This window comes from Falco cherrug, chromosome Z (assembly GCF_023634085.1).
Source record: "Falco cherrug isolate bFalChe1 chromosome Z, bFalChe1.pri, whole genome shotgun sequence".
NCBI classification, from domain to species: domain Eukaryota; kingdom Metazoa; phylum Chordata; class Aves; order Falconiformes; family Falconidae; genus Falco; species Falco cherrug.
The window spans coordinates 64,897,633-64,919,326 of record NC_073720.1 but is presented as its reverse complement, the minus strand read 5'-3'; the positions used below and the strand labels follow the sequence as shown (position 1 = coordinate 64,919,326).

Sequence of the window (21,694 nt, the reverse complement as noted above, 5' to 3'; positions counted from 1 at the left end):
CTAAGGCATATGGGAACAGGACTGAACCTGTAAACACAGGTTTCGTTTCCAAGAGTTTTTATGCTGGGTAAATTAAAATAAGCTTGTTATCTCATGCATCTGTTTCAAATGGCATTTCTTTTGCCACGAAAAGAGATTAGGATACAAGTTTTATGAGATTTTTGATTAAAAAATGGTATTTGGTCTTTCCACTGAATAGCTATAAGCTTTAAAATGGTTTTGAGGCAATAAAAAGGAAAATGGAACCCAACATAAAAATATTTTTTTAAAAAGATAAGCTCATCTCTGCTCTGGGTATCTACTACAACTACAGACTTTATTTCTAGAGTACTTCAGACTGAAGTGCATAAACTGCTGGAAAAAATGAAAGTGAAACATTAAGCTTAAAGTATGATTCATTTTCTCATTTGAATACAAACAATGAACACTAGGAAGCAATGACTATACAACGAAACAAAGAAGCAACAGTATTTTTTTTAATAAACACAAAATTCATGCTTCTTACCTTCTAAACAAAGGACAAAATGGACCCACATAGCTTAAATTATCACGGCTATAACGGTTTAAATATACCTTTTTTTTTACTCAATAGTTGATTTATTAGAAAAACCTCACCCAAGTAGTTTCTTTTTAAGCCCCACAGCAAGATGACTGTAATTTTCTTTAAAAACCATGGAAGAGACTCAATTAGAAATTAAAAAATGGAATTAACTTTGAAAGTGAACTTGTCAATTTTATGGATTCAAGCACTGAAGACTGTCATATTACCAGAAATAACAACTTTTTTGTTCAAATACATACATTAAAAATAAACACGAAGTCCTTAATACTCAAAACTTGAATTTTATTAAAGACACACCTGAAAAGTCATAGAATGCTAGTTCAAAAAAAAAAAATCACCAGTTATGAAAATTCAGTCTTTGTGATCTGTAAGTCTAAGGCACCCTCCAGCGTTTGAAGAAGAAGTTACACTTCTAGCAAGCAAGCATTAGAAGAAAAACAGCATGAGTGTCTTCCTGTCAAAATAGAAGCTCCCTGATTTATTTACAATAATTGCATATGATCTTGCATCGGTGATATGATAAATCCATGATGCAAAAACAAAAAACCCACCTTGTAAAATTACTTTTCATGGATTTGTATTGGATTTATGAAGGTGTTATTTGCTAGTGCAGAGGGATCTCTTTAACAACACTAATTTGAAAAATACAGTACAGTGTGCAAAGTATTACAAAAGCATTTCTTACAAAGTCTGGTATTGATAAGTTTTAATTCTTCACAGAAAATGATCTCTATGTTTATACAGCTTGTTTAAAACGTTACTGAGGAGTCTAAACAAAGTTTATTTAACAGGAGATATGCCCATGGAAAGGAGGAGGAAAACAATGTACATAGAAGCAAAGCCAGAAAAAATATAAAAAACCCAAGATTTTCTAATTAATTCCATACAAAACAGGAAGGTCACATGTATACAGCAATGTCTATGAAAGTTCACTGATTTTATACAAAAATAAAAATAAAGGAATTTTTGCATTGGTATTTGTTCATTCTAGAAGTAACAAATCTTAAGATGTTTTTAGTATTTGACATTCAAATAGAGAAACATTTGTGCCTACAGGACAGAAAAAATGCCTATTGAAAGAACAGTGTTTTAAGGTAATGTTAATAGCTAGATCCACAAAAACAATTTTAAAATTACTGAAATGGAATGAAGGCTGGAAACCAAAACTTTTTCAACTGTAAATATGCACAAACTTAACATTTCTAGTGGATTTCTCTTCTGGCATTTAACACCTTGAGACTATGCCATGTTCATACCTTCACAATCAAACAAACTTACATAAAATTTAAGTGGTAATGAGATAACATGCTTACAAAATACATTAAGTAACTGCAAAGTAATTAGGTCTTGATTAAGGACATAATCTTTACTTAGAAAAGCTCTTGTTTTATGTGTATTCTGAATTTAAAGTGTATACACTCACTGAATTAGTGCTTTCCTTATTAGGGATGGATGTAAGAATGCATGTATCCTTCTGAACTAGGTCTTTACACTCCTGGGTTCAACCTTATAGGCCTATGTGCAAAACTGCTAGGGCAACAAAGGGATCTTCATCCTGTACAATCAGGCTAGTTACTTAATAATTGATTTTAGTTTCATAAGGTTGGAGAGTTTCACACACACAAAATTCTTGTCTCCTATTTACTCCAGAACTTAGTTATGTTAGCTACAGTTGGAGAAGCAAAAATTGATTACCTTATGATTCAGTAAAAGAGTGGTATTTGGTTGGTGTTGCACTTCGGTTCAGAACTAAGAGTTCTGTCAGGGAAAACAGCGGATGTCACTTTTCCCTAGTATATCTGAAGACATCTTTTTAAAAACTGAAAGACATTATAATGAATGAGTAAAAAAATTACAAATAAACCTAGACAGGGTGATGCAAAAAGAGGTAGAAAACCTTTCAGAAGAAAGTACACAAGATAAATACATTTACATATCTGTATCTACAAATGAGTATAAAAACATTTAAAAAACAGCCATTGTACCCGTAAAACCTGCAACTGTGCACAACTTCACATTGCAGACATTTACACTGACTTCAAAAAGAGCTAACAGTGTGCAAAACTAAGCATGACCTTACATATTTTGTAAACTAGTACAGGTTTATAAATATCACTGTTCAAATTTTGGCTCTTAACTTTTTGCAGGCGTTTATCTAGTGATGTTCCTTTTTGCAATAGCTTCTCTGATTTGACGATCAAGTTCACTTACAATATGGTCTTCATGATTATATACGCCTGTTCTCAAAAGGGTATCCCTTTCTTCTATCAGACGAGAGAGATAATCGTCCATGTTCTCATTTAATTTTGTAGAATGAAGGGCATCCACTCTACCACCAGAATTATCCTTAACATCTTGAAATTGCTTTTCCTCTTCTTGTTGCTTTAGCCTGATGTTGATAAAATGGAAAGAGTCAGAGGATGAGCCATATTAAAACCCACTCTAATTATTTTCACACTAAGTCTTCAAGTTATTTATCTACTGAAGTGCCCGGTAAAATAAAGAAATCCAGAAAAAGTAATAAAGTACCTTCTCTCTATGGAAAAAACGCTGTAAGTAAAAGAAATGTTAGTATAATAGTTAAATTATTAATTAAGTATTAATACTCAAGTATAAATATAATTAAGTATTAATACTTAAATTAAATAATACTTAAATTAAACCTTTTCTGTATGCATATGCAACTATAATACTTGCCACCAAGGCTATTTTGGTAACACAAACAGCACTCAAAAGGGTTCAACACACAACCTATGACAGACAGTTTTTGGAGGACAACATTAGGCAAATTTAAAATTTTAGTGGATTCAAAATATGAACAGAACTGCTGCATTAAGAAAGGCATGTAATCCTTAGAAGTGAAGGTTTAAAATAGAAAAAAGCCTGGTGCTGTATAATGACTAACAGAAAAAACGGCTACAGTGGCCTTAAACACAGATTTTCTATACTTCAGTACTGCTGCATTTGAAAGTGTGCAATCTTTACCTAAGAGACACTGAACTGCACTCCTTCACTGGAGTGACATCCAATTATAATCTTGATTTAATGGAACTTTCTCCTATTTTGAGGCAGACAGCAAGAAAGGGGTGGGGCAGGGGTGGAGAAAGAAATCTTACAAGTGGTTTATACCTGTTAAGTTCATTTCTGATATCCTCCAGCTCTTGTCGGTCTGTTTTCCCCAGCTCTTTTTCTTCTGCTGCCAGATAGCGTAACCTCATGTGCTCCAGCTCTTGTTGCTGTTTTTTAAGGTGAGCCATTGCATTATCTTGTTCACGCTAATGTGGGAACAGGTAAAGACATAACTCAGTTGACTACATGATTACGTGTAAAAGTTATAGTGACATGAACAAAATGTCAGGAATGAAGTAATGACAATGAAGTCTCCAGCAGTACTGGAAATGCAGGCGTTGAACAGAATGTCTTCACTGTTGTTATCCATAATGCAGTAAGACCAGTCACTATGATAGTTGCAGTAAACCTGCCCAGGCTGCATCAGCTGAAGCCCAGTCACAGGTATCTTCCCATTAATCAAATGGTGAAAATGTTGCAAACACTTTCACAAACTCTGGCTTAAGCTGGTAAACATAAAACTTACACTTGTGGAACTGCTCAAGATACTGAGATTTATTCTTTTGCTACACAGTATTTTAAATGATAATTTTTTTAAGAGAGAAACCCCATAAAAATGCTAAATATCTGACGGAAACTTCCATCATCAGCCCTATAGTGCCTAGTGTCAAAGCTTCAATAACTACTTTTAGAACTTGCAATTTGTAGTTAAAAAAAGCCTTGAAAACAAAACTCTGGTGAGGTTTCCTTTTACATTTGTCTAGTTCTATGCGAAACTTTAGGTAACTTAATCTGTGGATTTAATCCAATTAATCTATCCACTTTAAAGCTTTACTTTGTTCTATTTTCTTTAAAGTTCTAAACAGACACTGTAATAAAACTAACGTTTGAGTCCACTACCACTTTGTGAATTTAAAGTATCTTAATGAGAAGCATCATCCTTTGTCCAGTTGTTTTCCTCCCAGTCATTTTTAATATGACCTTACACACTAACTGAATACAGTTGGTCTTGCACTCTGAATGCGACTGAAGACTTGATGTCAAATAACATTTCTTCCTAAAGTTAAAAAAATAAGGCAGGAGTTTACACAGCCATCCTGGATCCAGACATATTGTAAAATGCAAGGTTACCTTTGTAATTTTGACATTGCTTTCACCTGAAATATTTGATTGTTAATACAATAGGTTTTATATTTATTATAGGAATTAAAAAAAGATAACTGTTTGATATGTGTGAGCATGCTCACTATATAGTCAACCTAATAGATATCTGGAAGAATGTAGTCAAGCATCTCCCTGAATCTCAGTTCCAGATTTTAAGCACTCCCTGTTGTTGATCAAGAAGGGATAAGAAAACTGGAACTTCACAAGAAATTGGTATAAACAAAGACTCCAATTGTTAATGTGAACAGGTAATGCAACAGCAAAGTACTTGACAAGAAGTTATAGCATGTACATAACCCCAAAATACTTAATTTTTTATACTAAATCCAATATACTAGCCAGGCATATTAAATGTTATAACTGCAGTGAGTTAAAAGCCTGAAGAACAATTTTTTAAAGCGATACATACTAACAATAAAACCCAAAGCAGGAATCCTGCCAAAGAGCATATAGCTGATACAGGATTGAAGCATAAAAAAGGCACTTGAAGAATGGAAGGCCATAGTCCTTCCTTCCCCAATCAACATTCATTGCAGAAGGACATGCCCATGTGAGAGGCATCATGTCATTACAGGGGACAGGTTTAAAGAACAGTCTCAGACTGAAGCAGAATAGGTTTTAGAACAGAAATCTACAAATACATGTAGGAAATATTAACAAGTCTCTGCAGCCAGCTGATATTTATCGAAGAGTTTTCAAGAGTTCTAGCAAAACTCAAACACAAAATTGCAAGACTAACTGCAATTGTAATCAGTCACTAACGTCAGTGCTGACACCACAGGAATAACTGTTTCCCCCTTTTTTATTTTATTCTTTCTTTAAGCAGACACCTTTGAAACATCCAGGAACTACCAGCAGGACTTACTTCCACAGTGGCTAAACTGGTTAAAACCATAACTAAACCCAAAACTAACAGGATGTATGGGTACACCAGGAAGAATGAAGCCAGCTTTTGTAGAAAAGTCACACTTCCAATTACTCTTCAAAAAATCCACCAAAACATCATACCAAAGAAACCACCTACAACCAAACACAAAACTAAACTGTCACAGAGAATGACCTCTCAGATTACTCAGGGTTTAGAGTATCAGAGAAAGGACAGAAACTGATCAATTCCACAATAGCAAGAAGGTAACAGTGGACTCTACAAGAATCTACTCTTTTGATATATTTATAAAGGGAGTCGTTCTGGAATAAACAGTTTGCTGCCAATACAAAATTACTCAGTGGGGAAAAAGTGGATGTGAAAAAGTGATATATTGTGGGGACAAAAATGTGAAATAGCTTGAAAAGGAAACAAATTAAGAATACTGATGTCTGTTAAACACGACCACCTGAATGCAACCGCTGGCTCATGATATACTTCACTAATTGACTGAGGGTACCTGGAGGATATTCGAAGATACCCAAGCCAGGTTTCTAGATCTTGTGCACCTTCTGCTGGCCTCTGTATGGGGCTAGATTGGTATTACACATCAGTTAGCTAGTTGGGTTTTTTTTTTTTCTAGCCAATGAAAAGTTTTGGCTGAAAGTCAAAACTAGGTAAATTATAACTACAGACATGATCCAAGTTACTAAAACAATGAGATTCATCACGCAATACACCAAATGCATTAAGAGCTTCTTAATCACAGAATGTTTCGAATTAAGTTAGACCTTTGTATTTTAATGCTGCAGATCAAGCATTACTGTTGAAGTACATAATAAAGAAAAGACAGGACAATTTTATTTTTTTTTCTTTATGAAGTCCCAGTGCATATCACAATGGTATTCTCTGGTTTCCCAACAGCTGAATAGGCAACAACATCCAGAGAAAGCCAGATTTCAAATATACAACAGGCTACAAGGAGAAATGGAATTATATTAACTATATTGCTAGTTGTACTTAGCCCGAGTTGTTTGCTAAATGCAGTAGTAAGATGAAATGCTGAGCATGATCTAGCCTCAGATAGCTTGGTATAAAACCAGTACAACTTATACTACAAGTACAAGTAAAAAAGTGAACAGCAGATCTGATCAATTACCCAAAATCTGGAGGTATGAAGACAAGCTAACATTTATATCTTTTCAAGACCACCAGTATTTTGCTCCCATTCAGTCTCCTAAGTTAAATCCTTTTCAAAATGAAGCAAATTAGAATATTGCTGTTTTTCAGGAAGTTGATACTAATACCTTAAAGGCAAACATGAGACCTAAAATTTTGAGTATACTGTTTCCTTTGTAGTCTTCTATTTAGTCTCAGGAAAGGAGTTGCTGCCCTGCACATGTAGAACAAATCTAGAAATTTCTGCTTCCCTATAGGTAAAGAATCCAGTAATTCAGTCTGGTGACTAGCTACTTTTCCTGATTAGACAAGTCTAAACAAATTTGCTATACATATCCCTGTAGTACATGCAGTACGCCCTGCATTTCCAAGTTCTGTTTTCAGAATTAATTTGTCTAGTACAACCTGGTCTTCCTGTTGACATTATCTAACAGTTGTAACAGTCTGTGGCCACACAATAAGCTATGTAAGAATGCTATTTACAAGCAAGCTGCCTCAATCTGTAGGAAAGATATGTCATTACCATGCAGGATGAGGCTGACATCTTCCTCAGATGATGAAAAAATTAAATCTTTTACAGAACAGAGGACTTCTAATTGCCATTATCTGCTTTTCTAGCCTTTCTACGTATGCTGATTTGTAAATTATGATTAGCTTCAGTCCAGTGCATTGTTGCAGAGTGATGAAAGGATTAATATTGGAAAAATAATAATATGTTTTTGCTCTGCAGTTCAGTTTCATGCTCTAATTGTACCATTTTAAACTATGGCTATCATGGGAAACTAGGATACTAATGTTCAAACCTGTGTATTTCAGTAATTCTATGAGAAAATTTTTTGAAGGCATGTTGGACAAACTTCACCTGAAAACTAAAGCAAAACAGAGTAGCACTTATTACTAGCACAGCAAGACTGTAACACACCAGCAGCAAATTACACCCCTGCCTACTAATGAAACATTATAATGCGACACGTAATACACATAAATCATCAAATAGCTGTGACTACACTGAATAGAAGTAGTCTAATCCAGTCCTTCAGTTTGTGGAGTGTATTACTCCAATCTATAAGGAAAGAGTTTGAGTGTTCACACAGCTGCAGCTTCACAGGAAAGACCTGTGTGCTGGCCATAAACAGCACATGGGACTACAAATATCATGACAAGTTCATACTTTACTATTTGAGGCAGGAAAGCAGAGTTTCTGCTGTTCAGCAACATGCTCACAATGGCAATCTGATAACAAAAAAGGCATTTTAAACTCAGAGAAATAGCATACATTAGAAGAAATACATATACTGAACGTTAATAGAATAAAGCCTGAAACAGACCAGGAAGAAGACCCAATATTCCTAATGCTTTCCTATTGATCAGAAGGCATTTCATTTAATACCTTGGTCCTCTATGCCCTCACTGAACTAGTTTCAGAATATTTTTTTTTTTTATCTAGGAACACCTTTATAGTGAGGTTTAATAAAACCAAGAAAAGGACAAAAGAGAATGATGCAAAAGCCAAAGAGATGTAGGAAAGAATTCCTGAAGAATCCTTTGTTCAGTTCCTACTCCTTTTGAGGTTTTTCTCTGGAAAAAAAAAATAAAAAAAAAATCAGTGTCACTAGTGAGCATGCTCATTGCTCAGGATAATGTCCCTACATTTGTAGGGAATTAAGTTTGAATACTGGTTGCCGGCCAGGGTTAAACCATGACAAGTGCTAAGTTCTTTTCTTCATAGAAGAGAAAAAATCATATTAGTACATTTTGACTCCAAGTTAGCATTGGATAGGATGTCCTTCAGATAAACCTGATTAGAAATTTAATTTGATTACTAATACAGTTGTGGTGTAAACATGACAAATATTTGGCATTTCCTTACTTGGGAGGTATAAGGGAATAGATAAGATTACTTTCATTGTTACGCAACTAAAATTAAAGAATTTCTGTAACATGCCATGTCCCTCAGTAATTACATTTAAGCACAGTAGTATTAATTAAAAAAATAAAAATCAACATTTTATGAGGCAAGAGTTCCCTAGCATTCAGTTTAAGACAGTCCAACTTGGAAAAAAGACATGAAAGCAAGTGAGAAGGGATTTTGCAGATTCTTTTCTGGTGGATCCTGTGTGCAATTTCAGTTACACACTTCATGCTCTGTGATTTTCAAATGTTTTTCTGAACAACAGACTGACTACTTTAAAAGTCTGTCAGAACAATTGGTAGGATGCATAACAGAAAATTGCTCTATTTAAACTCTTCATAGCAGAGCAACAGAAACCCATTTCCTAATAATCCATCAATACAAGAAGATGGCAAAGAATTTACAACAGTTTGATAAGAAGTGAGACACACTGATTTTGAATTAATTTATATACAGTTTTGTTATGATATGTTGAGAGACCATAAAAAGACTGTCTTTTGTTAGTATGAGTGAGAAGGAAGGATTTCTTCTTCAGAGTGATGAAACTGGTGCCACTAACAGAGACATTCAGGTATTAAGTCCATTTTTTTCTAATCACAGTTTAACAACCCATTGGGCAATAAGCACTTTTTATTTTTTAAAACCAGAGAAGGAACCAAAATCTATTGCACAGTAGTACTTGAAATGTAGCAGGGTTTACTGTGACATCTTTGAAAACGAAAAAAAGTTTTTAATAAAACATTTCTGCACATTTACAGTACCAGTAAGGCAAAGTCCAGCATTTCTAAACCCACTTGTCACATGTTCATTTTATTCTGTGCATACTTAAAAAGTTATGACTGAATACAAAGTATTTTAAGTGTATCTCAGTGCTCACAAGTTTATACATAGTCACACGCTTAAAATTCTCGGTCAGGACTTTCTGACATACTTTACATTTCTAGAGAGAATATGCTCCTTTGATATATCATGAAATAAGGAACATTTCAGGTCTATTCTCAACTGCTTATTGTAGCCAGTCATGCTGTTTTAAGCCTCAGTAAGAACTTCTAGAATTTTAAATATATTATTTTTAGAATATTGCATTTTTAAATTTTAGGTAAGGGAACACTGAAACCATCAGCTGCTGGCCTTAAGGCAACTTTGTGGGTAGAAGATAAGACCCTCTAGAAACTCAGAACACAAACTTCACTCTTGCATCACCACCTACTTACTATCAGCCACTATCCCACAGTGCAGCAGGTACAGATAAACCAAGAGTATCATAAAAAATTACTCTGAAAATTATTTTTGCAATATCCTCTTAGTTGGCTCATGTACCTTCACTACTTTCCCAGCACTGCTAGTCACTATTTCTTTTGCTTATTTTCTTTCCTCCCACCCCTCTCTGTAAAACTTACCAATATTGTTTTCTCTTATTAATTTGATATTTTGCCATCCTTCTCTTAAACCCCCATAAACAAAACAAATCCAATCCAAACAAAGCCATATACTAGTTATCAGATCATTTGCTTCAATGTATTACTACTTTTCCTCATTAGTTTGCATCTCTAACGTAGTGTTTGAGACATGGAATACTGTTTTAGGAGCTTGCATGGTGGGAACTTCAATGACATTTTGAAACTACGGTACTACAGGAGTATCAGCGTTAAATAAAAATTAACCAGCAATAAAACACTCTCAAAACTTCAATTATAATCAGATCATAAAAGAATCCCTGTATGCCACCAGGTGCTCTAGTTAAGAGGCTCTCAATCAAAGAAGCACAATCTTTATTTTGCCATAGCTGCCTATAAATCCAAAAGGAAGATGTAAACATACATACACTAGACTAAACAATGGCTAAATAGCAGCCACTATTCACTCTCCCACTCACACATACCATGCAAGTCTGTGGGAAAAACTTACAATTGAAGCTAAGGAACTCAAGTAAAGTTTTCTGAAAATAACCCAGAGCTGACAAGTCAGTAGGAGGGCCTGGATGGTTTCAAGACACAGTTTTTAACCAAGATGTAGACCTCCAACTGGTTTTTTGTTTTGTTTTGCAGCATTCTTGGTTGTGGGGTTTTTTTTGTTTGGGAGGGCAGATGGGTTGTGTTTTGTGTTTTTTCAAAAAAAATATTTACATCCTCTCCTGGGCTAAATTACTTACGAATTAATCAAGTTAATTACTGAGTGGATAAGCAAGACACTGGGCAAGACATGAGTAAATATCAGCCAGCCAATACAGTCCATGTTGTTTTAAACAGATCTGTAGGGCACAAACACATTAAAAGACTTAAATATTTCTCCCAGAACATTGAATAATTGATGCATGTACATTTTGAGGTTTTGACTTTCTAGATTGTAACAGAGATTATCAACTGCTGGAAGTGACACTTCTGCCAGCTTTGATTTTTGTTGATACATTGTTTCTTGCACCCAAACAAATACTGAATTTAGCATCCAAGGTATCTATAAGCACATATGCAATTCTGTCTAAATGGTTTGATTGCTCTCAGAAATAATGTTCACATATGTAAAGACCATGGAGGTCTCATTTGCATAGCACTAAGATTTCCCAGTTAGAAAACTTTGAGAGACAGTTTTTGAAACCTCTGCAGGTGATAAAATCTACCTGGGTGCATAGATAAGTAGCTAACTTACCGACACTTTTGTCTTCCTAAGGCTAAACCAGGCACAGTGAATGAAGCATTAATACAGACCTGCACTGAGTACCAAAGAGGGAAGAAGTGGTGAAGTCTATTTTCAATCAGCTTTACAAACTGTGTTTAAATTCAACTTCTGTATTTTGTTAAGCACAGGTAAGCACGATGTGTACATGTCCTCATGTACTTTAGATCTTTTTCAAAATCCTAGATATTGAGAAGTTTAAAGCATTTTCTATTAACAGTCCCATACTTTAAGTTATATACTACATATCTCATTCTGCAAAATAAGAAAACCATCACAGATGTGTGCTAAGAACTTGTTCCAAAGTAAAAGGAAATTTTTTAATTAAGGAAACATTGACTTTTATGGTTGCAAATCAGAAGAACATTTTACTAAATGCTTAGCCTGTAGATTACGCTTTAATTCACAAATTGACTGTACTAGGTCACCTTTGAGTAATGGAAATCTCTGTTTAAACATTTTTTGGCAATGGGCACAAAGCATTAGATCTCATTTCCAAGACTTACCAGCTGGGTTTTGTCATTAACATTTATTAACAATCTAAGATATGGCTTTCAGCGTCTAATCCTCACTACACAAATGTTTTGTATAGTTCTCTAGAGAGCTTTGGTGTGACAAATTACTGGCAAAGATTACAGCCCTGTGGCTATTCACCAGAGGCAATGCAAAATTAACATGGTACTAATCCAATTTAAACAAGAAATTGGTCAAACTATGCACAATTGCACAAATCATCTGAACTAAAGCAAATCTAGAATTCCTGAAGCAACAGTTTCCAAATTTATATTTAAAACACAGTAAATGGTTTTTGATCAGCTCTGCTTCAACTTTTATTTGGCTTTTTCAAGTCACTTAAATCCTTTATCAATAGACTAAAGCACAAGATGAAGCACAGGAGTATAAAAAACACAAGAAACTACTTTGAAAGGGTTTGTTCTGTAGTAGAAGTTTTAGGTAGCATAATTCATGTACTTGCCAAGTTATTTTACGGTTCAGACTTTCAGCAAGAGGGTCAGCTGAAACCATCCACATATATTACTAAATTCAGATCATCAGGTCTATGGTAATGAAATCTAAAATAAAAACTTGACAGTGATATACACTAGTGTTGATCTGGCAAGCAAAATTCTTCTGTTTTATTCTACAGGAATTTTTAAATATGGCAGTAAGAAAAAACAGCCTGGACATTCAATGGCTCCTGAATAAATATTAATCAGAGAGATAAGATTTATATTCTTTCCTCTATCATCTTGTCAAGCATAGATGTTTCAGAAATTGGGGATGAGAATTCATGACTCCTTTTACCACTAGGCAAAAGAGAACGAATTTGAAGACAGCAAATAAAGATGAGGGTTTTATTATTAATAGTGATTATATAGTACATTCACTTTCTTCAAAGAAAAATACAGAATAAGAAAGGTAATTATCAATTAGGAGAGAGTGGGCATAGCTTCTTACTCTCCCAAAACTTAATACTCTAGCAGTAGGAATGAGGTAGGAACTATAATCCTCAAAAAAACCCCCTTTTCCTAAAGCAGGAAGTAGGTGTAAATACAGGTAATAAAAACCTTTCACTAAACTTGGAATTCTGAAGTTTTATCTGTGTCAATGTTTGTTCAACAACATGGATTAATGATTTACTAATTTGTTTGTCAAGGCTAATGAAGATGCTTGCCATTCTTAAGTATACTGCTTAGCTAATGTTTACTGTAATTGAGACAGGCAATGACAAAAAGCACAGAGGCATATGGATTCAGTGAGGATGAAGCTGCTACTCCTTTTAAGTTTGAACAGAGTATTTCCAAGTCATATACATATGACTATACACACACAGGCTCTGTTAAAACACAGCAGTAAAGGCATACCACATTAGTATAAGATTAGGATTTCCAAAAGCAGATTAAAGTTTCACTTCCCATTTAAATTTTCTGCAAGCTTACTTTACAACATTCAGCAAACCTTAAACAATTATTTCTAAAAGCTAAGATTTGTTTCTCACCTTTACTCTTCATTCATTTTACAGTTAAAACAGAGAACAGTTAGGACTGACCAAGCAAGATGGCTGGGACAGAAACAAAACATTTTCTCTGGAAGTGCTGCCTGAGCTTTAATCGGGGATGAAATTAACAAAACTTCCATTTTTTGTATCATGCCTGCTTTTCATTACACCAATCTTTTTTGCAGATCTGAGCCTTGGTCTTTCCTGAGTTCAGTGTCAAATTAAAATGAGTTTTGCTGTACTCATTTTTGTAAAATGTATAGCTCAGCTTATATTTGGCAAAGGCAAACACTAATAAAATGAAAATTGCCGGTATGTAACAGTAATTTTAAGTAGCTTCCAACACTGCATTAACTTGGCTGTCTCATATGACAAAAGAAAACCTGCATACCTGTTTTAACCTTGCAAGTTCTTTCAAAGCTCTTGTCCATTGTTGTTTGTAGTGGAGCTTTGACTTGGTAGCCGATTCTAACTTTCTTTCAAGTTCAGCCTAAAAGCAATTAAAATCATATCAGCTGAAGCAATAACAGCAGTAACAATCACTGAAAGATGTATATATACAAAGGGTCTGGTTTAAGAAAAGTGTTTATGTAGTGTAACATACAACATCATCTAAAGCTGTTATACAATATAACATAAATATTATGGCACATGAACATTTTCTTGTTTAAAATATAGCCTTATTTTTATTGGATAGCTGTCTATACAGAAGGATTGGTTTCTAGCACTAAATCTGCTGACATAACGTTTAAATTTAAGATTCTCAAATTAGCAACCCCTGCCTTTTTTTTCTAAAGTAAGATTATAGACACTAATTTAATAGAAACATTGATGGATAAATCTTGCCTTTAAAAGGTGTGTAGTTTTTTCTTTCTTGCAGCTGATTGAAGATATGTACTACATTCTTTTCTCTGAAATAGACATCTGTTCAAACCATTCTTTAAAATCTACATATTGAGTGTGAATCTTTGATCTTATCTAAATAAATCTTTTAAAAAGTTACACACCCAAAAAATTCATTGCTTTCAGTGAAAAAAATATTAAAAGGCAAACAGTTATGAAGCACACTGAGTACAGTAACCTCAAAACCCAAACATTTTTAATTAACAGCTATGAGGCGTATTTTCTTTCAAACAGACAAAAATTAGGTACCACTGAATATGCGAAGATCTTAAAGCACTGATTTTTTAAAAGTAACAAAAATAGGAAATCTAGAAATATTTTAAATAAAGGTTTTATTTATAGACAGAAACATATTTTGAATAATTAGCTGGCATTAGAAGTTATTCAAACACACAGTAACAAGCAGACTGGCCATATAACTGTGTACATTTTGTGCCAAGAAGGCTGGTCCATTTTTTCAGCTTATTCAATTAACAATTTAACTCAAACCTCACAATAATTTGAGTACAAAATGCCCGTAACTGTGGTTTTAATTAAGAAAAATATCCTCTGCTGAAGGCATGCATGGTTTCTAAGAAATCAACTTATGACAGTGATTCCATCCCTCTGAGAATAACACAGTCTTTTCTGACGTACTTTAAAAAAAACAATGCACATGATGGAATACCACTCTGGATTAATCCTCATAAGAAAATCTTCATCTTTATTTAGTTTGATCAACTGAATGCTCAGCCTCCCTAGCTTAAATCAGAATGGTAGCGATTTAAATATATAGGTCAGGGTTTTTCCTGCCTTATCCTCTAACACTACTGCTTCCTCTACAGATATAAGGCAACTACTGGCCTTATTTGTGTCTAAATACTTAAAGTCTGAGGGAACCGTTTGAAAAAATAGAGCAATGACAAATTACCCAGTTTATCATGCAAGATTATTCTACGTGTCCCTTATCAGTAAGTGGACCATTGTGACAGTTTTTAAAGACTAGAAAAAAATCCAAGGTACCTTTTCTAAAGTAAGAAGATTTATTTCTGATTGTAGCTGGATTTCTGGTTTGCTACTTTGCTGTTCTTTGTATTGGTGGAACTCTTTCTCCAAAATTTTGTGTTTATTTTCTGCTTCATAAAGCTACATGAAAGAGATCAAAAAATAATGCATGTTAGCAGAAAAATACACTCAGCGACAAAGAATTAGGTTACAGAACTTAAGTTACTCCTTAGTCCCTGGAACAAACATCTTAGTGTCAATTACCCGATATAAAACAGACACTGAAAGCTACACATTCATAATTAATCATTTCTTGACAATGGCATACAGCAATGTTTTAATAGGAAGAGTTTTAAAGCGGATCTTTGCTCCGTACTGGAGAGAAAAAACAAGTCTGTCCTCATATATGGAAGCTCAAGATTTATAAACTTTGCTGTCCACATTTCTAAAAAGACTTGCAAAAGAAATACAGAAAACAAAACTATTAAGATTTATACACATCTTTAAAAGAAAGCCAACAGTGTTATCTACTATATGAAGTTTTATTACTTACTCAATTCCACCAGCATAACTTGTTTAGGAATGTCTGGAAGAGGAAATAACTAGTACTTTGTATAGCCAAATGATTTAGAAGAAAGGCTAAAGTAGAAAGACCTCAGTGACTAATGATTTAACTCTACATACCTCTGCCCTCACTGCGTACTTCCAGTTTCATAAAGATTTTATAAAGAAACCTTTGCTTTTCATCTTAAAATGGGTAATTTGAGAAATTATGCCAATAAATTCTTTGTAGCAAAATGATTGTGTAGTGTCAAACATTTAACAGTTTTTTATTATAACGTATAAGAATTTTGTTCTCTAAAATTAGCTTATGTTCTTCTTCTGTTACTTATTATGCAACTATAAATACCTTATACACACCTGATACAAGTGATGCATTCCTTCACAGAATAGGATCCCAAATGCTGCACTCTTATTTAGGTCAACTAGTTAATGTAACTACTTTCATGAAATTTATCCAACAGTTTAGAACACTGATGAAAATGGTTAAGAGAATATATTTGTGTTTCAAGGCCTACAGCTTCTACTGGTACATCAGTATTTTAGTTCTTTGAATGTCCCAACTGGGTCACATCTATTTTTCTTCCAAAGTTTCACTTTCTGCACCTATTATTTTTATGGAATTTATGTAAGAAAGTAAAGATGCTTCCTAAGGAGCCATGCAAAAGCATAGTTCACTGCCGTTACTTTTCACATATAACCACAATAGCCAACTTTGACAAAAGATAATGGATACTGTTTATGACCATCCTATTTTTACCAATTTCTTTTTAAAGCAGACATACAGACATGATGCTGATGACAAAGGCAGTAACTAACCAACTTCAGCAATGAGAAATGCCAGCTCTCCCTAGAACTTCTATAATAATGTTTAATTTCTTGTTTGGCTCTGAAAACACTTTCAAATATTGAATTTCAGGTTCAGGTTGTGAACTGTTAGGGAGCTGCATGAATCACCAAGCACAACCTCCTTATTCAGGAAGTAAAAGTGATGTTCTTCAAGGTGGATGCTTCAAGGACATTCTCTAGAAGATAGTGGGGCTTACCTCCCAACAAAGTTACACATTTAGAGAACTCTACAATACAAATGTGAAAATTGTGTATTGACACATCTCCTCAAAGGTAAGGAGTAAGTCAAAGCCTATTGTTTAGAACAATTATGATTTGCTGTAGAACATTCCTTGTTAAACAAAATAAAACAAAAACCCCACACCCAAGGAAGGTAAGAAGAAAGACTCATCAAAACTAATGGCAACAGAAACTTTCTGCTCATACACTTTACAAAGGGAACCATCCTACAGTGAGACTCCAAAGCAAAAAAACAGAAACCCATCCCACCCACAGTAAAGCAAAAGAAAAATGCTTGTCTTATGTGCAATACTCCAACAACCACCTCACACCGAACCATGAGACTCAAAATAACAGGAACAGCACAGAGAAAGACAGCAGGGATGATCACCTTGAAGGAATGGCCTTCATACAAAGCAAAACAAAACATAGCCATGTTTTGAAGACGCAGTATGACAGACACCTAAGCAACCAGGAACGGTATATAGGTAGTACAGGCACTAAAGGCCTCCTCATAATTAAGCAACAAGCTTAAAATGAACAAAAGAAGTTTTAAAATATACAACACATTTTAGAACTCACTGCCACAGGAAGTTGTGATGCTAAAAATAGAAATACTTTTTAAAAAGGATCAGATTAATTCATGAAGAATACTTTCACCAATGGAGTCATAAATATAAAATGCTGCCTGTGGCTGAGGGTACATGTAACTTTTGATGGTTTTGTTGGATACACCAAAACTGTATTTTCTCATTGTCTCATTTCATATTTTCTTGCCCTTTAAATCCAACCACTGCTGCAACAGAATGCTGAGCTAACTGGATCTCTGGTCTGATACAGTATGTCTGTTCTGAACAAAAAAGAAAGTCATTGTGATACTATTGCAATCTAACTAAAAGTCAGTGGGACTCAAAACAATGAAAATGGAAGTAACTCCTAGATGGGGGCATTTGGCCACTTGAGCCTGAAGAACTATTGGTTATCTTGTCTGGACTGATACAGCATTGGTAGCTGCCAACAACACATCTACGATGCAGAGAAGTGATGCACTTAGCAGTTTGAAGAGAATTGTGTTCTGCAATCTCAGTTCAAGGAGTGTTCACTAAAATAGTGATGATTAGCAGCTTTTTTATATTTGCTATATTTAAAGAGTTCACTGTACTGTGGTTAACATGCTGACATAAAAATAAGTAGGTTAATATCAGTGTTTAATATTAAACTAAAAAACCCACAAAATCTCAGCACAATTCTTCATACAAAAATACACATTTGACTGATACAGTTCAACTAGTCAAAGCTATGGTGGCATTATCACTGTCACATATCACAAATGAAAAGCACCAAAGCAAGTAATCCATCTACATAAAATAAGCACTTTGAAAAAAACTTACATATTACTAAGATTTCACTTACTTAACAAATTGAGTATCTAATATTGTAACTGCTCAAAAAAGCTAGTATTAACTTGAAATTTTACAGTATGCTTTAACAGTCAAGAAAAATAGCTAGACTAACCTTATTGTTAGTGCAAAAGCTAACTTACAGGATCACAGAATGTAGTCTAATTTTCTTGGTTTAATGAAACTGCTACTTTCAGAAGATCATTAACAATAAAATTCTCCCCCCACCTCTGCCCCTATTAAGATAGAAGAAATAACTCTTCTGCAATGGAAGAATAAAACAAACTGCATAGTCAAGCTGCTTAGATGTCTTCCTAGATGTTAAGTGCTAGTAATTTGTTAAGTCACTGAAATGTATACTGCTCATCAGGTTCTACATGTAACATGCGCTTGTAATTACTGTTTGATTTTCAGTGCTGGAAAAAAATTATAACCACCGGCCCTACTACTGACCAAGACTGACAGACTGATCCCAGCATGTAACTCACCAAACAAGGGAGACAAAATGTTTAATGACAAAGTTGCCAGAACACGCTTGCCTCAAAACTATTGCTCAACTTAGTATACTTATTTCAAAAATGCTTCCTTAAGTAAAAAATGTTGAGGCAGAAAATTTAAGTGTACTTACCTGCTGCTGTAAGCGAAGCTTGTCTTCTTCCAACTGTTTCATTTTTGACCTTTCTAGCTCAACCTGGTGCGAACATTCTTCTCTGGCTCGCCGCACAGAATCCTGTAGCTCCTGCAGATTTCGTTCATGCTCTGCTTGCACCTCCTTCTTTACTCTTTGCAGCTTAGAAGTGAGACATTTATATTAATCCATAGGTGCAACAGCTTTAAGAGCCTTTCTTACAACTGTTACTACTACTCATGACAGAAAAAAATTGTTATCCACTTTATAAATTAAACAATAGAAATTCCATTGTTATCTATATGTTTGCTATGTATTTTTAGTTGGCTTTCAGTTTAACAAATGACAGTGATTTGCAGGTATTTGGGCTACAAATATACTCTTGCTTGACTATAGTAAAAAAGGAGCTATCTATCTCTCTACTGTACTTTCTACGTGGGCTTGCTACAGGCAAATTTTATATCCACCTTTCAACTACAAACGAAAAAGCTAAATATGCCCCTTCACTGCAGAAACAGTGAAGCCACAGCTACAGCCAAGAGGCCTTTAGGTCAGTAGCATCACACTTTCCAAACTGAGTATACTGAGAGAATTTATAATTGAGCTAAACATGAAAACAGTCCTTGACATGTTTGAACTTTGTAGAAAGATTTTACCAGCCTAGATAACTGCTAGCTGAATAGAAACCTCTCCGAACAGCCCATTTCTCAAACTAAGTAATTGCTAAATGAACCTTACATAATTTTGTCAAGATTTTTTGGAATCTACCAGCTTTCATTATTTCTATACACTCAGGTCAGAATCTCACTAATTTTAGAGCAAGTTTTGAGACAAACATGTATGAGATTCAAAATACTTTTACTCAGACTGAAATGTTTGCCAAACAACACCATTTCTTTTGCATAGATGTTAGAAGTAAAGTCAGGCATTATTTACAGCATAAACTACAACATGAGGGGTGTAGACAGCCTGAGTACAGGACAGGATGCAGACTCAACCAGCCAGTCCCTGTGCTGGGAGCTTTCTTAGCTTTGTTCACAAGCACAGGAGGGATTGTTAGGATAAAAAGATTAATCTCAGCTACAAGTGGAATGCGAGTTTGTTGGTCAACTAAGTCACCACAGCTGTTCACCTATATAATTGTGAGTTTGTCATAAAGTACAAAAATAGGCAATTTATTTTCCTTCTTTCTCTTTTCATATTACTAGCTTCCCTGAGGTCTCCCACCCCATTTTCTCATCTTGAGGGTGCTCAGTGAGATCTAGAAACAGTGGTAACTACTGGTTTCTCCCACATCTTCTTTGGCCCTGTCACTATGAAAAAAGTACAACTGGAACTCTATCAAATTGCTGGATAACAAAACCTGGACAACTGCAATTTCTCCCAGCTCTCCTCGTCACCTTCTCCTATTGCAATGGTTAATCTAGCGACTACTGTTTTAAGTAAAGCACTCTTGCATACATGTACAATGTTCAGTTGACCATACCAAATTTAAAATGGGAGATATAATAATGTTATATAATGTCTCCATGACACCAATACTGTTAAAAATAGAAAACTTAAAGGTTCTGTAAATCTAGTAAGCCATTTAAGAGATCATTCAATTTCCATTTCAATAAAAATGTGTAGTTGTAACAACACTTGGCTTAATTTTTTAGAGCTCCTCTGTATCAGTATCAATGCAGCTACTTCAGTTCTTATACACGGGTCACAATTGTCTCTATATGAAAATTCAACACCCCTTATAGAAATAGCTCATGCAATTGCACTGTTTAAAATGACCAAACACTTTTACCTCTGATTCAGCACTAAAAAGCTGCCTTTCTCGTTTATCTAGATCTCTCAGGGTTTTCTGAAGTTGTTCTTCCAAAACAGTATACTCTGCTACCTAAAAGAACAAAAAAGGCAGTTTTTTCTTGCAATGAAAACTGGTTTAGGCAGGCAAAAAAAGTTTACTCTTGCTGTGGTATAAAACATTGACAATATTTGTTTGTAAATTTACATGTAAAACAAATCTACAGCTCTTAATGAAGAAATCGCAGTGGAGAGGCTTTTTTTCCTAATGCAATAAAGGCTAACAGGTTACCATGAACAGTGGGGCTGTAGAAGTAGTTTTTGACTACGCAAATGAAAAGCAGTTGAAGTTAAAAGCCCCCAAAGAAAGCAAGCTAACCTAAAGCATTGCTAACAAGTATTCTATGATTAGGGGCTACTTTTAATTTTCTGCACTGTTGTAGACTAGATGCATGTATACCAGTAGATGTGAAGACTAATCACAGACCCTTTGTTCCATGTTAGAATCATGAAATATTTTGTCAAATTTTTACAGTGATATGAGATTTATAATGAGACCTTTAGCAAGTATACGTATGAATTTCCTTACCTTTTTCTTCACTAATGCTTCTCTCTCTCTATCTCTTTTCTTCCATTCTTCTGCAAGTGCTTGCATATGGACTGTTTCCTTCTTCTTAAGCTTGTAAGAGCAAGAAAAGGAACAAAACCCCCAAACCAGAAAACCAAATCAAGATTGTTGGAAGCACCATTTAAAGGCAAGAGTACTACCAGAACTACGCCTTGAAACAAAATAACTGAAAATTAGTTTTTGTACACTGACATGTATAACTCAAGGTATGATTCTAATAGCGAAAGATATTTCTTACCCTTAAGTACAAAATGCAAAGTAAGCCCAAGTTTGAGAAAGATATCTTAACATATAGACACTAGAGT

At 34.6% G+C, this 21,694-nt stretch overlaps 1 protein-coding gene across 1 annotated transcript in view; it reads right to left on the bottom strand.

Annotated features, from left to right (window-relative positions):
• Positions 1-823: 823 nt before the first annotated feature.
• The window catches only part of CEP120 (centrosomal protein 120), a 44,982-nt gene continuing 24,111 nt past the window's right edge, over positions 824-21,694 (bottom strand). Inside the window, exons 15-21 of the mRNA XM_005432988.4 lie at positions 21,351-21,440; positions 20,763-20,855; positions 18,968-19,129; positions 15,329-15,451; positions 13,815-13,913; positions 3,692-3,837; positions 824-2,951 (exon numbers count right to left, since the gene is read on the bottom strand). Of these exons, the coding sequence (XP_005433045.2) occupies positions 2,714-2,951; positions 3,692-3,837; positions 13,815-13,913; positions 15,329-15,451; positions 18,968-19,129; positions 20,763-20,855; positions 21,351-21,440 (951 nt within the window). The 3' untranslated portion in view covers positions 824-2,713. The remainder of the gene's footprint in view (positions 2,952-3,691; positions 3,838-13,814; positions 13,914-15,328; positions 15,452-18,967; positions 19,130-20,762; positions 20,856-21,350; positions 21,441-21,694) is intronic.